The sequence below is a fragment of the Falco naumanni genome, chromosome 5 (genome assembly GCF_017639655.2).
Source record: "Falco naumanni isolate bFalNau1 chromosome 5, bFalNau1.pat, whole genome shotgun sequence".
Lineage (NCBI taxonomy): Eukaryota > Metazoa > Chordata > Aves > Falconiformes > Falconidae > Falco > Falco naumanni.
The window spans coordinates 90662986-90678359 of record NC_054058.1 but is presented as its reverse complement, the minus strand read 5'-3'; the positions used below and the strand labels follow the sequence as shown (position 1 = coordinate 90678359).

The window sequence follows — 15374 nt, the reverse complement described above, 5'->3', positions numbered from 1 at the left end:
ACCACACACACCGCCGCAAGGCCAGGGAAGACGCAGGCACCCTGCCGCCGGCAGCCTCAGCCCAGGTTCACACAGCGGCGACAGGGCCCGGCCAAGCCACCGCCGCTGCCACCCGCTGCCCGGCCACCCCCAGCCGAGCGGGACCGGACGCGCCCCCGTTTCCGTGACGGGAGGGGCGGGGCGGGGCGGAGCGGGGCGGGCCGGGCCTTCCCCACCCACCGCCCAGGCCTCCCTCGCTGCGATTGGAGCAACCTGGCGCACCCGGCAGCACTCTCACTTCTGGTTGGCTGAAAGCTCCAGGCTGCCTTAGGGGGCGAATGAAGAGCGGGGTTGTTTCCTGGTTTCAAGATGGCGGCGCTCAGTCCTGTTCCTGTGGCAGGGGATGGGGGGGAGTGAAGCCTGAGGGAGCGGGTCGGGGCCACAGAGCCGCGCCGCGGGAAGGGGGATGAGGTGACGGCCGCCATGGCGAGCGACGGGGGCAGGAAGCAGTTCTGGAAGCGAAGCGGCGCGAAGGTGCCGGGCAGGTGAGAGGGGCGGCGGGAAGGTCGGGGCCCGCGGGAGGAGGCTCCTCGCGGCGGCCGCGGGCCCGTCCCGTCGCACCGGCAGCGCAGGGCGGCGGGGGCAGCCTGCAGCCCGGTGGTGCCGGGCCGTGGAGCGCGGGTCAGCCAGGGCCAGCCCCGCTGCGGGGCCCGTCCCGCTCCGCTGTCTCCCCACCACCGCGCTCCGGCCGCCGCGTTCAGCGGACCCTCGCAGGTCCCGCGCCCCCGGCGGGGAGCGTGTCCGCCCGGGCGCTGCTCGCAGCCGCGGGCTGGTGCCGCCACCCCGTCGCTCCCGCCGTCCTCTCTCGTTAGCGCGGCCCCGGAGCGTCGCGGTGCTGGGCGCCTCGTTATCTGGTGGAAGGTTGCTGGTGGTGTCAGCAGGCGTTGGTTGTAACTTGTATCGTCAAAGTGGTTTAATAATCATCTGAACGTGCATTGCCCGCCTGATGCCACGGTAAAAAAGTTAATGTTATTTTGGGGATGCATTTTCTGGGAAATCTTGAATGAGAGAATGTATTTGTAGCTCTTAGCAACGGTACCAGTTACAACGCTTTGTGTCTTGATCCAAGTAATTTTGAAATACTACCCAGGAAACTGCACTTCATAGGCATGTTGCTGTATTTCAGTTTGTGCTTGATATTTCAAAATATCATCAGTTTCTCAACTTTCTTCCTGAAGTGTGAACACCAGACTCCGTTGTTCTATCGTTGCTAGGACAAACACATTCTCCCATTCAAAACTTCCCAGAGGATAGACCTCCGAAGTCACGTTAACTCTTTTGACCATTGCATGAGGCAGGGAACACATGTTCGGATGATTGTTTCACAATATTCTCTGCTCCCATCTCTAAACTATTATCACAGTAGAGTAGTTCAGTTTATTATGTTCTTATTCTGAAAATAAGGCGTACTCTTGATTCTCAGAGAACAGTAACTATACATCGTACCATTTTATCAGAATTCAACAAAATAATTCTGCTTGTCGTTTAACTTCTTCCATTCTCAGTTACCTGTAAGCATTGACTGGTAGTGGTTTTGCTTCTCTAGTCATAATCTAAGTCTTTCAGTCCAACTGTTTTTGTATGTCTTGACTACTTATTTTGTAACTTTGCTGACTCTTTTGGGGCTAAAACACTTTTTGACCCTCCTCGGTTACACAGGGTCTATGAACAGGTGCAGTTAATTAACTTGCAGGCTTGTGGAAAAACAAGGGCACTGTGGAGAATGTGCTTTTGATCATTTGTTTGTTTGGTTTTTTTTATGTTGTGGAGAGGATTATTGTTACTTGATGGTTACTTTTGTTATTTTTGTTTATATGTATGTTATACATTGTTACTTTATGTGTGAATTTCCATTATGGTCATTGACTGGAGTGTCTGAAGGAAAGAGGAAATTCTGTGTGTACACCAAAACGGAAAGTGACATCTGACCCTTACGTGAGTGTAGACCAGGAGAACATGCACACTTGATAGTGGAGTGTATGGCATGCAGTTGTGTAGAAAGACTGCAGGTATACTGACTCTTTGATTGGCATGGAATCATGTAAAAATCAATACAGTGTATAAACTACCACTCTCGGTCATCTCTAGGGCTAATTTCACTACTCTTAATACTACCCTTGTGTAAGTCTAAGCCTCAAAATTTGTGTGACTGCTGTCTTTGGCTTGCTTCTATCTCAGGTTTACTAAGGATGGATTTATTTGTATTCATGGTCTTGAGGTTGGTTTGGATTTATCAGGAGGGCGTTTGTCTCCTATGTGGTTTTTATTTTTAGTACAGATTAAGGTGAAGTAGATGTTAACATTGCGTATGGTTTGTTCCTCTTGCAATCAGAGAGTTTTGTGATAATTTCTATTATGAAGCCACATGTAAATCTTGATGTGTCTTCTGTGGAGTCTTTTACCTATAAAATAATTTTATAGCTGAAAACTGGAAGGAACGTTTAGTTTGTAGAGAGTTTTACTATTTACACGGTAGCATACTGTGTCATCGTGTTAGAGATTATAGTGAATAAATCTGTCTTTGGAAGCTTATTAATTTCAAAACATTTGATTTTAATACTCCCATGGCTTTTTTTCTCTAGCATGCCGTATTTTGCATTTTTCTTTCAGCCCTGTTCTTTAGTAATAGTTAAGAAGGGGCTGGTTGGAATTTGAGTGACAAGGACACATAGAAGATCATATCTTTACAGACATTTCATTGAGAATTTTTATTTTTTTGCGAGAGGTAAATGAAGAAATGATGAAACAGAAAAAGACTTTAAAAGCAGTGTAGATTCCTATTGCAGAATTAACTTTTTTCTTGTTTTAGTTCCTGGTTGGAAAAGTAAGTCAGCCTAAATTAGCCTAGGCCTCAAAAAGAGCTCCTGTTTGGCAAATCTGTGGTTTTTATTAAGTTACTTTTTAGTGTACACTTCAATTTCAACATTATTTTTGGTGTTATGTGGGATTCTTTGAAACAGAAAACTGTTGGAACATTTCAGTTCTGTTTATTATTGACTATTTATTTAATACACAGAAAACCCTCAAATGTTTAATTACTTTTGTGTAACTCTCTTTCTTTTCCTTTAGTATTCAACATGTGTATGGAGCTCAGCATCCACCTTTTGATCCATTATTGCATGGAACGTAAGTTAACCTAATACTTAAATATGCCAGGTGGTTTGGATCTCCTCTGCCTTCTCTGCTCTTTCTTCCCTGATGTCTATAAAGCTTATTGCTAACAGTCCTTTTTCAATTTTTGTTGTAATCTTGGCTTCTCTGTTCTAAGTGCTCTTTTGTGACTTCCTGATGCTTACTGTATTGGGAATAACAAGTCAGCTGTTCAGCTCTTAACAGAGTTTGCCAACTGTTATCATCTGTTTGCAGTGTCCTATATATTGGAAACTGTATGGTAAATATTAATCTTAATTTAGCAGAAGAAGCTTACAACTCGGGTATAAGCAGCTTTCCTGCATGCATCTTTCTATTGATGGACTGAATTTGTCTTATCTAAAGAGAAAAGAGTCAGGTTGTGGTGTAGGTCATTTTGAGGTGAAGGTGGGCTTGTGAATAAGGAGACAGCAGGTAGAATAGATTTTACAGTGATTTAAAAAATTATTGCCTTAGATCACAATTGTTGGATATCAGAACACAATGTATATGAAAATGACAACATGGTAAACATCATTAGTAACAAAATAAATTTTATGCTGATGACCCATAACTAATGCAAGTGAATTATTTTCATCTTCTTATGGCTGAGGTATTTAGCTGAAGTGCTGCATTCTGACAGCTTCTGGGTTTTTTTTGTTTTGTTGGTTGGTGTGGGGTTTTTTTTGTTTGTTTTTTGTGAAATTTTTTTTGAAAGGCTGTTTTAAGCTTTGTCAAAGACAAAGTTGTTCCTGGTTTGTTGGTAGGTTTCACAACTCCTTTGAAATTAAAATGTTGGTGTATGTGAGAATTCTTGGGAAATTTTATAACTGATGAAGTGAACAGTCCAAAGCAGGAAGGGAAAAAAAAACCCTGTTAGATAGAGCAGTGTTGGCTTGGGAGGAGGCTGTACTTCTAGTGGATTTTTTTCAAGAGCTGGTTTGAAATGGCACAAGTAAACATGGGCTATTTAAGTTTCAGATGATACAGAGTTGAAAGCAGTTGAAATATGTGACCTTAAGGACTGAAGAAAAAGGAGTGGGATGAATTGGTTCAAAATGTGGAGTGTTAGAGACTCAAACTAGAAAGTTACAAAACCTAGAAGCTTATTGCTTGAAATTGTGACAGAAGAGGAGAAAGATCTTGGTATTTTAGACAATGATGGTAAGGTGGGCAAAAGTGTTAGTATTGTAGCATCTGTTAAGAAAGATATTCCCTGTAATGCATAACAGAAACGTTACTGACATTGTATGAAGATTGTGTGAGAACTTTTTCTGGTTTCCAGTTCTGGCTGCCTTAACAGAAAAAAGGTAAACTAGCACAGGTGGAAAGACAGACATGGCCAGAAAGGGCCATTAAGTTAATGGCAGAAGCTTTTATTTTTTTGAGAGTCAACTGGGAACACACTCACCTTTATGCCTTTTTTAGCTGAAATCCAAAGGAAGTTGTGATTGTTCTAACTGAGAATAAGTCCCAAGCTAGGGTAGGTTACTTCTTTCATCTGTTGAAAGAGGGACAGAATGTTAGGAGCTCATCAAGCTGCACTTAAACTAGTACCTAGAGGAAATACCCTGCCTATGAGAAGAGCAAAGTTCTGTAGCAAATCTATACTGGAGTGCCTGAATGGGGAGGAGTGATAGATTTGATGAGCTTTGAGGTGAAACTTGATTTGTTTATGGCAGTGATTGTATTACGTGATTGCTTATGATGACTTAAGAGTAGACCTGATGACTTGGTTACTGCTCCTGCGTTGTTATGCAGCAGTTGCATTGAAAGGACTGAAATTTCTACAGAAGTTCATGAAGAGAGAGGTGCAGTGTGTCCTGATTGTCTTATAAACTATTCCATTAGTATTCCTTTTATTTGACTTTGGGGTTGGTCTCTTTATTGGTCAGTTTTCTTTGTTTGTTTGTTTTCTATTTTTAAGATAAGGGAAGGAAGGATTTGTTCAGCTTCCATTCAAAGCCAAGAAGAATCAGTTTTTACCTGCCCTTGTTCTTGACATATTCAGCTGTATTTTGTCATGGGTGGACGTAACGGGATTGGACGGAGATAAATATTTGCTACCTATGTAATGTCAAGCATGGACTTTTGGTTTTTTGCCCTATCCATAGTTTTTTCTTACTCCATTACTAGTTCTTTAAATACTGTTTATTTGTTTTTGAACAGCTTGATAAAACCACCAGCTTCAAAGCCACCTACAACTCCAGTGAAACTAAAGAAAGTCAGCACCTTCCAAGAATTTGAAAGTAACACAAGTGATGCTTGGGATCTTGGGGATGATGATGATGAACTCTTAGCAATAGCTGCTGAAAACTTAAATACAGAGGTGGTCATGGAAACAGCTCACAAAGTAATTCAGAATCACAGCAAGCTACAGGAACAGCATAAATCTGAGGAAGAACATCTACAGGAAGAAAAACAAGTCGAATTTGCAGAGCTGACTTCAATTGCATGTGGTGATAATCGGCTTGTTAAATCAGTGAGTGAAGGTCATACATCAAGTTCATCAGGTATGTTAAAAAAATGAAAAATCAACTGAGGAGAGCTATAATATTTGCCCTTTAAGACATTAACCCCTTCCCAACCTTTTCTTAATACCACAGGAAAATATTATTAATCGATACTGATTTATTTGAGGGGGATACTGCATACCATACTAAACCGTAGAGCATGTGTTTGAGAAATACATGGGTGAGGGAAGTAGGGAAGTATAATTTAACTTTTTGTTTTCAGCCTTAATACATCCTCAGTTTTGGAAGGAAGTTGCACTCTTGAATGTATTTTAGTTAACTGCACCAAGATATATGCAATTCATAGTATTCCTACTATTTTGAAAAAATTGTTATTAAAATGCTACTATGTAAAGTATATTGAAAAAATGGGGAAAACCATGCATGTGGAGTTGGATATTTATCCTCATGTGATCTGGCCTGTGTTTATTGCAATGATTTCCCAGTCTTTTTTTTTTTTTTTTTTTTTGACTGTTGAGGGAGACAAACTGCTTTCAGTAGCACAGAAATTTTAGAAATCAACTAGCCTTGCTGTTAGTATGATCTCTAATGAGTGTATTTTAATTGTGGAATACTGCTTGGAAGAGGAATTGTGGAATACTGCTGAATCCAAGTAATTTGAAGTCCAAACTTGTGCTATACTTGGAAGCTTACATTTCTTCAAAATATAATTCTACTTTGAATTTACAAAACTTACTAGTAGCCTTCTCACTAGCTGAGGCTAACTGTTATGCTTCTTTTTCCCTTCAGATAATGCTAGTGAAAATTCTTCCATGCAGAGATCACAGTCCCTTCCACAAACTTCCACGCCTCCCTTGGTGAGTGGAATGGCAGACTATCATGCCTCAGTTAGTCCTGCGTTAACTGAAAGAGAAGCATCCCGATTAGACAAATTTAAACAGCTACTTGCTGGCCCCAATACAGATCTTGGTGAGTATTTCTTACAGGAGTGATGAATTACATCTAAATTATTCTTTAACTATAAAAGTTTCTTGTTTGATGAATTGTTATGTCTGATGGTTTGGTTTTGATCTAATCCTTTCAATGTTTAGAATGGGTCTTGCAAAAGGAAGATGGAATAAATTTGAATGCTTGTACTCATGCTTATAATATGCAATTTGCATTCATCCTACTAATATGTAGGGTGTTAGATGGCTTCTTGTTCTATTCTTTCTCATATTATTTATTCCTAGTGGACTAACGTCTGGAGAAACAACGAAGTATAATTAGCTGTGTTTAGTGTTAATGCCTGATAATGGGACAGCATGCATTATAAGAATGATTCTCACGCTTAGAAATATGAATGTGAAAAACTGAGGCGTGGGAGTATTACTGCTTGTCTACCCAGCGAGCATTCTTTATGTTCACAGACTGATACAGTAGTTCTGTGTCTCATCTGTAAGTGCTGACAACATGTTAATGTGAAAACAAATGTATTGTCAGATAACTTGACTGTTCTCTTTGTGCACTGGATTTTAACTGCTGAATAGTAAATACAAGTGCTTGAAACGGTGTCGCAAAATCAAGTGGCTTTGTATCCCAAGTGAAAATCTGGAGCAAGTAGAGATAGTACGCTGTATTTGGAGAACTTGGCTGGTCACTTAGAAGTAGGAGTATAGATCAAAATAATTGGTAAAGAAAATGACTTTTAGTTAGACTGTTCTGGAAGGTAGATACAGGAAACTTGTGGAAGGAAGTAGAAACGGCATGTTTGCAGTTCTTGAAATGACACATTCCTGTCCTGTAGTTGTCATGACTTCTTCAATATAATATAGGTCAAGTTGTGGCTTTTTTCCCCCCTTCTTTCCATGCTGTGTCTTACTGTGAGATTGATGCTAACAAAGTAGAACTATGGAAACAATACTTACTAGAGGAGACTTAACACTTCACTGAGTTATAGGATGTTCTTAAAAAATGCAACTGTCAATAAACTGAGGTGTTAAAACAAATCGTGTGTTTTGTATAAGCTTGAAAATGATAATCAAGTAGCACTTTTTCTCTTTTTGTTCTGAACAGATATTATGAGCTATGTGATTGTGACTGACATGAAAACTCATGATTAAGACTGTTGTAACTGTAGAAGTCTTTGTTATATAAGGTTACAAAGTCAGAGGGAAGACAAAGTTTAAATTACACTTACCCATTTCACTTTCTGTCAAATTAAATGGGAATCCTTTCCGAGTAAATAAAATTTAGGGTTTAAAATAAAATACTTTTGGAAAGGTGTGAAAGAAAATCTTCACTCTTATTCAGAGTGCAGTCACGCTGACTGGTGAGTTTAGTCAATGTTATTAAAACAAACTAGGTTTAGGGTTTTTTCCCTATTGAACTTTCTAGATCTCGCACAGTAATATACATAGGGATGTGAAATTTGACTATGTTGCTCTTGGATATTTTCACATTTCAATAATATCAATAAGCTGTCAATAATCTTTCTTGTATCACTAAATGTCTTTTCTATGTCTGTTTATAGGAAGCTTGTTTTTTCTTTAGTGCAAACTGTAATCAGTTTCTCTTCTGTGCAAACTAATCAGTACTGAATTTGAAGTTCGGGGAATTAGAATTTTAAGTCTAGCTTTGATTTTTTTTAAGTACAAAAAATATTGACTTTTGTGTCTTGGATATATCCAGTAGATTTCCTAACATCTATAAATAATACATGATTTTTCTGAGTGAAAGAAATGAAGACTATTGAAGATCAGGAAGGTGTTAGTAGTAGATGATATGTGATGGTAGTGCTTGGGCTACGTTATATATATTAGGGAAAGCGTGTGTATGCATATATACATATACAAACATGTATATATGCATATGATTGTATGTGCAGTTCATCAGAATCTGATGTGTATGTGTGTATGCATTTTGGGGAGATCTTTGGTTCAGCTCCATGTTACAATGCAGACTTAATTTTAAAAGGATTCTTGATTTATAATGACAGTAGTAGCCTAGGAAACTGCTGTGGGTTGTGTGTGGTGGTTTGTTTGGGTTTTTGTTGTGTGCGCTGCGGATTTTTTTTTTTTCCTTCAGAGCAATACTGAAAATGGACTAAGATAGAAGTAGGTAACAGGCTCCAAGCTAAAGGGTTGACCTGCTGGGAGGCAGCTCTGTGGAGAAGGACCTGGGAGTTCTGGTGGACAAGTGCCCATGAGTCAGCAGTGTGCCCTGGTGGCCAAGGAGGCTGATGGGATCCTGGGGAGCATTAGGAGGAGTGTGGACAGCAGGTTGGGGAAGGTTATCTTCCCCCTGTACTCTGCCTTGGTGTGGTTGCATCTGGAGTCCAATTCTGGACTCCCCAGTTCAAGAGACGGGAAGCTACTGGAGAGGGTCCAGTGGAGGGCTATGGGGAAACTATTAGGGGACTGGAGCATCTCTCTTATGAGGAAAGGTTGAGAGAGCTGGGCTTGTTCAGCCTGGAGAAGAGAAAACTGAGAGGGGATCTTATCAATGCGTACAACATTTGAAGGATGAATGTTAAGGGGGATGGGGCCAGGCTCTTCAGTAGTTCCCAGCAACAGGACAAGGGGCACCGGGCACAAACTGCAACACAGGGAGTTCTATGTGAATATAAGGAAATGTTCCTTTACCTTGAAAGTGACAGAGCACTGGAACAGGCTGCCCAGAGAGGCTGTGTAGTCTCCTTCTCTGGAGATACTAAAATCCTGCCTGGCCGTGATTCTGTGCAACCCGCTCTAGGAGAACCTGCTTTAGCAGTGTGATTGGACGAGATGATCTCCAGAGGTTCCTTCCAACCGTGACCATTCTGTGATTTTGTGATTCCATGACTTGTAGTGAGTACTGAAGGGGCAGGTAGCTGTTCTGTTGTAGCTGGCTCATTCTCTTTGTGTGTGTGTGATGTTGTGGTATGTGTGGGTCTTTGTTTTGTGTTAGATCCACAGATAGTTGGGTTTTGTTTGTCATAATGAATTGAATTGGTGAGTAGCTGTCTTGGAGATATTGTAGCAAATATTTCTGTTCGTTTCTGCGTGTAGTAGGGTTGGTTTTGCTTGGAAGTAATAGTACCAAAAGTAAATTATTTCTGCTGACTTTGTTTTCTTGATATAGTTTTGCATATTGTTGACAGAGATTAAGAAATCCTTTCAAAGCAATATAAAATAAGTTAAACTGTGGAACTGAGTCACACAGGTTTTCAGCTCAAGGCTTATTATCATAACATGAGAAACCAACATGGACTAAGAACACTAAGTAATACGTATGACCTTGAAATCCTTTCAGTTAATTTGAATAATCATTATCCCATAAAGACAGTGTAAAATGGAATGTTAGTCTTGTATGTCAACTAGAGGTTGTGAAAGAGTGTTCTTTCACAAGAAAACTCTCAAAAAGATGGATTGTGCATATAAATTTGGAAGTGAAGATTATTTTGGCTACTGAAGTCCACTAATAGATTTTGGATTTGGGTTTAGTCCATAGGTTGGATATTGTGAAGTGGTGCAAATAGGTACGTTCTATCAACCCTATCAGATTATATACTGAGCAAAATACTACACCAGGTATAGCATGCAGTTGGGATATGGATCCACTGGTAAATATTACATAATGACAGAACCATTTTTAATGTTTCTGTGTACAGTTTGATCCATCAGATGCTTATATACACAAATAGTTATTAGAGCAAGGTACAATCTGAGAATACGAACTGGGAAAGGAAGAAAAGGAAAAAAAAAGAAAAACACTCCAGAATTCTCAGCTTATAAAAGAATTCATTCTTTTAGGTTGCTCAACTCTTCTTTGTGAATAAAGAGCCTATGTCCATGGCTCAAAAGTGCCATTAACTTGCTTCTAATGTTTGTAGAGCTGAACAAAACCTCACTCTTGTAATTTATAATTGCCCTTGCAGTTGTTCTGAATTTTTCCTTAAGCCTAAGACACTTCTCTGTCCTGCAGGCTTTTTTGTTTGCATGATAAAACAGATGCAAATAATATGCCTTATTTCCATTTGACACTTTTTATTTGACTATTGCTATGCTGTTATTACCTCCAATATAAATTGAGAAGCTTAATGTGAATTGAACGTCAAGAGTAGTTAGCTCTATGAAAAAAGCCCAGTTCCTATAGAAATGGTACGTCTAGGGACATGAATTGTGCTGCAGGAGAGAGGTATTCAGGAGAATATACTTTCAAGTAGTAATGTAATGCAAAGAATAGGAAGATAATCCCATAAGGTTAAAATTACAGAATGAAAGCTGCTAAACAAGCTGTACCATGTTGTGGCGAGAAAGGTGGTCTGGTAGAAGGAGCCTGTTGTAAGTAACAGTTGTGATGGGAGAGGGACTTGAGGACTGGCCCCTGTCAGTCAGATCATACTGAAGTGTACTGGGTGCAAATTCAGGAAGCAGGATAGGACTGAAGACAGCAGCAGGACAGCTGTGTTTAGCAACAGCTGCCGAGTAGACTGTAAGGCCTATGTGTTACAGAGCCTCCCACTCCTGGTACTGCGTGGCCGGTTATTTAGAGGGAACAATTTACACTAGTTGTTTTGTGCAATCAACCTGTGCTTATGGTTGCCTTGCAGTCAATTCGATGTAGATTTACTTCATTTCAGGCCTTGTCTTAACTTGTAATGGACCTTGCGTTACTGAATGAAGATGGGCTTTGTGCTTCCACAATCTTTTGCAAACAATGGGTTGCTTTAAGAGGAGGGGAGGGGATGGGATTTTAACAAAGTAGTGTGCGGATAGTGTCTCTGAGAAGAAATTTCTTTTTGCTTCAACAGGCCACTGTTTACATTTTTAAGAGGGACAGTACTGCCATGTCTACCCTCTTTCCAATTTAAGATTAACTCTATTAAATTTGTTAGACTTGTGTTTTTAAGTAGTCTTGTAGAACATTTTAGGGAGCTGTTTACTGTGCAAACACACTGTAAGCAAACTATTGATAAAATCAGACTGACTTGAAACAACAAACAAGTTATCTCATGCTTGTGACCTCAGCACAGCAGACATGATGGCTTTTGTAATATCAATCCAAAGAATAGCCTATTAAAGCGCTTCCTTAACTCCCTCTTTATTTTCAAATCAAACTGCTTTTCTGCTTTTCTTATATACATAGAGCTAATGAGTATGTAATTGAATGTCAGGAACATACTTATTTAAATATGTTAACAACCAACAGTAACCTTGGTGTACTGTATTCTATTGACTTAATAAAGCTTCATAACACTGTAATGCTACTGTTATGCAACATAGCACATGTATATCAAATTCTTCAAAGTCAAAACCAACTGATTTCTTAAGATGTAAAGTTGTTCTGCATGTTAAGTTGACTTTTCTTTCTGCTTAGTCAACATGTATTCAGAGTTGAACAAAATAACATACTGAAGTTTAGTATGCTACCTTGGTAAAAATAATAAAGACCCTGTAAAAGCACTCATGAAAATGGTAAGGCATTCCTATCTTAAACTTACTCATATTGCTGTATCTTATATTCACCTTCAAAAGCTCAGTTTCATTTACTGATGGTAAAAAAAAAAAAAAATAATCTCTAAAAGGAAAACCTTTGCAGAGCACACCACAGGCTGCTGAGTGGGGTGCTGTCTCTTAGCCAGTCCTTCGCTATAGAGGTAGTAGATAATGTGAAGTCTCACAGAACGTGTCAGGAATAGCTGAACTTTGATTAATCTGATGACAAAAATTAATTCTGTAATTTCTGGAATTAAAAATGGTGTAATCTTAGGTTATCTCATTACAAAAGTGTGCTGCTGCTGTGTACTGTGATAAAAGAATTCTAGGGTGGATCTCTAGATATGAAATCTAGAAAGAAAACTTAAGGTGTGTCTTCCCCCCCCTCCCCCCCCATCACAGTTGTCATCTATATTGTAGCAGCTTGAAAAGTATGATTTTTCTATTTGTGCTTATGGTTGTTTGTATATTCTAGATGTATATTAAATGTGATTAAACATAGTAATTATCTTTTCTTTCATTTATGGTTCATAAATGTAGTAGTCTGTAACAGCAATCTGTTATGTCCTTTAAAACTGTTTGTCAAACTGATGTTATTGAAAAGTTTCATTAACTTTACAAAATGCATTAATTGAAATGAACTTGATTAATACTGTTTCCAGCTTCATTAATTTATCCGCACTGAACTGCGTAGCAATTTATCTCTGTGCTCCTAGTCCATCCATGTCATTCAGATTTTTATTGCCCCCTGCAGTTTTGAATTATTTATAGTTGATCACACTAGTGGTTATTGTTATTCCTGTTTGTTAATATGTAGTATAAAGTGAACGTGTGTCCTGCTGCTGCTTCTTCATATGACGTATCTGTCTTTTCAAACTATTACTACTAAAAGGTGTCATCTCTGATTGCTGTTCTGGTTAGCTCGTTATCTACAAAACATGCTTGCTTTTTCAGCCAGTAAACGAGACTAGTAAAAAAAGTCATTAGTCTACCAGCAGGGTTTAGAACATTTTTTTAATTAAATCTTCTGAAATAATTCAGTGCTAAATATCTAAGTAATTCATTATATTAATTATGTTTTACTGGATTAGTATTTTGTCTTCCTGTTTTCTATGGCTTAGTCTCATAACTTGTGGTTTTACGTAATAATCAGCATTCGTTCTGAGTACTGCTTTAGTGGGATATTTCAATTTAAATACTTATTATTTTTCATTCTAACTAGGTGATAATGGGCTCTTGGAACAATTTCGAGAGGATTTTGCATAGTTTGTCTCCATAGGATGTATTTCTCTTTTGTGAAGATATTTGATTGATGTAGTAGTCATTGGATTATATAATGTGTTGGCATTTTCAACTATTGGTATTGGACGAGTCTTTAAATTTATTTTTTTAGTAAACTTCTTATTTTCTTCCAGTTTTCCTCTCTTTTCTGTAACTCCTCTGATCTCAGGTTTTTGGTGTTTTGTGTGTGGGATTCTTTTTCCGTTCCTTTTATACCCCTACTTCATAGTATTCAAAACACAAGTTAAAATAGTTAATTTAGTAATTGGAGACTGCTCTCAATCCACTCAGTTCCCCAGCCTCTACTGATACTGGTGATTGCCCTGACCCAGGCGCAGGACCTTACACTTGGCCCTTGCACTGAACAGCTGCAGATCCTGTTAACAAACAAAACAATCTTCCTCTTGCCTCAGTTCTGAAAAAGGAGCCTGTACCTTAAATCTTTTACTTTTTTTTTTCTTTTTTTTTCTTTTTTTTTTTTTTTTGGCAGGAGCTTTGATATTCAAGTCAGACTTGATTAACAAACTGATATGGGGCATTACCGGCTACACAGAAGAGCCCTAGTTCTGAGACTCTGGACTTCTTCCAGGAAATACTTGCCAGTAAATCAAGGATCTCTTGTCTGTTTTTGCTGATATTAATTGCAGCAGCATGGCATAGAGAGTAAAACTTTGGTTTTGTGCTGAAGTCCACAGAGAGCATTCTAGATTAAAACCATTGATCTGAACACTACTCAAAGAAATACGTTCTTAGTACAGTCTTTAAAACTCCCACATTATACTCTTGGCAGTAGGTTCCTTTCAGCAAGTTAGTGCTAATTCTCTTTTCAAATGGGTTTGGATGTAGAGCATTATAATGGGACTGTAAGTTCAGCTGATATGAAGGAATTACTGTTCCAAAAAAAAAAAAAAATCCCCAAATTATCATCCAAATTCATGTATATACACAAAATTGCCGTGGTAGTTACCAGTAACTGATCATTGAAAGCAATGGGAATTAGATAGCATTCTATTAAAATTGCAGAATTCATCGATTAAAAGTTTTTTCATGTCCATTGAAGCTTTAATAGAGTTTTCAGGAGATCATATACCCCTCATTGTATTGATTTGTGATCAGGTATTCAAAAATCGTCTTTAAGCTTGGGCCATGAGGTGAAGAATACGATTCAGAGGCATATTGTACTCTGGAGGAGCTGGGAGATAGAAAGGTACTATATGGTGAAGTTTTGTTGTAGTTTTTCTGATTTCTTGTTTTTTTTGGGGCTTTTTTAAATTTATTTTTTTCGGTGCGCTATCTCCCTTTCTTTCCTGATAGCATCGTGAAAGCTGAATTTACACAGATGCTATGTGAAATCCCCATTATTATAGTGAAAGAGACCTGGGTGACAAGTTTGGTGCTCCCTGTGGTAGTCAAACTCTCCAAGGGTGCAGCCTTGCCTGCTTCACACATCATCCTGCAGATGACATGGGAGGGGAGGAACTTCCTAAGGATGTCACCAGCAAGACTATTGAGAACTTTGAACTTTCTATGGGCCCTGAAGCTTTTGGACTCTTTGTGTATATTTTCTTGCTGCCATCCCTTCTGCTGTTAAAAAAAAAAACAAAAAAACTTAAGTCATAGTTCATTAGTAGGAAGTCAAAACCGGAAGATATACAATAAAGCAGTTATTGCCTGGGTAGATAATCGTAGTGGAGCATAGTTCACTCTGTAAGTTTGTGCTATGCTGCCTTCCTGATACTGATTATTGGTTAGATGTGTCCTCATGTGTTTTATCAATGAGTGACAATTACTTTGGAGATGTAATATATGTTTGCAGATAAATGAGAAAACCTTACATGGATTAGAGGCTATGGGCTAGCCTTTTACAGGAGTTTGTAATAAAGGTGGGAAATGCAGGAAAAACTTCTAAACCCTATCTAGAATGTTTTTTAAAAAGATATAGTTTTTTTTTCTGTTTTAATTATGAGTCTTTACTCCAGTGATTGTATTGGAA

General features: G+C 38.9%; 1 protein-coding gene across 3 annotated transcripts in view; it reads left to right on the top strand.

Moving 5' to 3' along the window:
* Window positions 1-326: 326 nt before the first annotated feature.
* TBC1D22A (TBC1 domain family member 22A) overlaps window positions 327-15374 on the top strand; it is a 178618-nt gene continuing 163570 nt past the window's right edge. For 2 of the 3 annotated variants that reach the window (XM_040594076.1, XM_040594077.1), the window contains exons 1-4: window positions 344-524; window positions 3109-3165; window positions 5338-5681; window positions 6432-6611. In XM_040594076.1, the coding sequence (XP_040450010.1) occupies window positions 463-524; window positions 3109-3165; window positions 5338-5681; window positions 6432-6611 (643 nt within the window). In that variant the 5' untranslated portion in view covers window positions 344-462. Of the gene's footprint in view, window positions 525-3108; window positions 3166-5337; window positions 5682-6431; window positions 6612-15374 lie in introns of all 3 variants that reach the window. The other variant, XM_040594075.1, reaches the window with a different exon arrangement.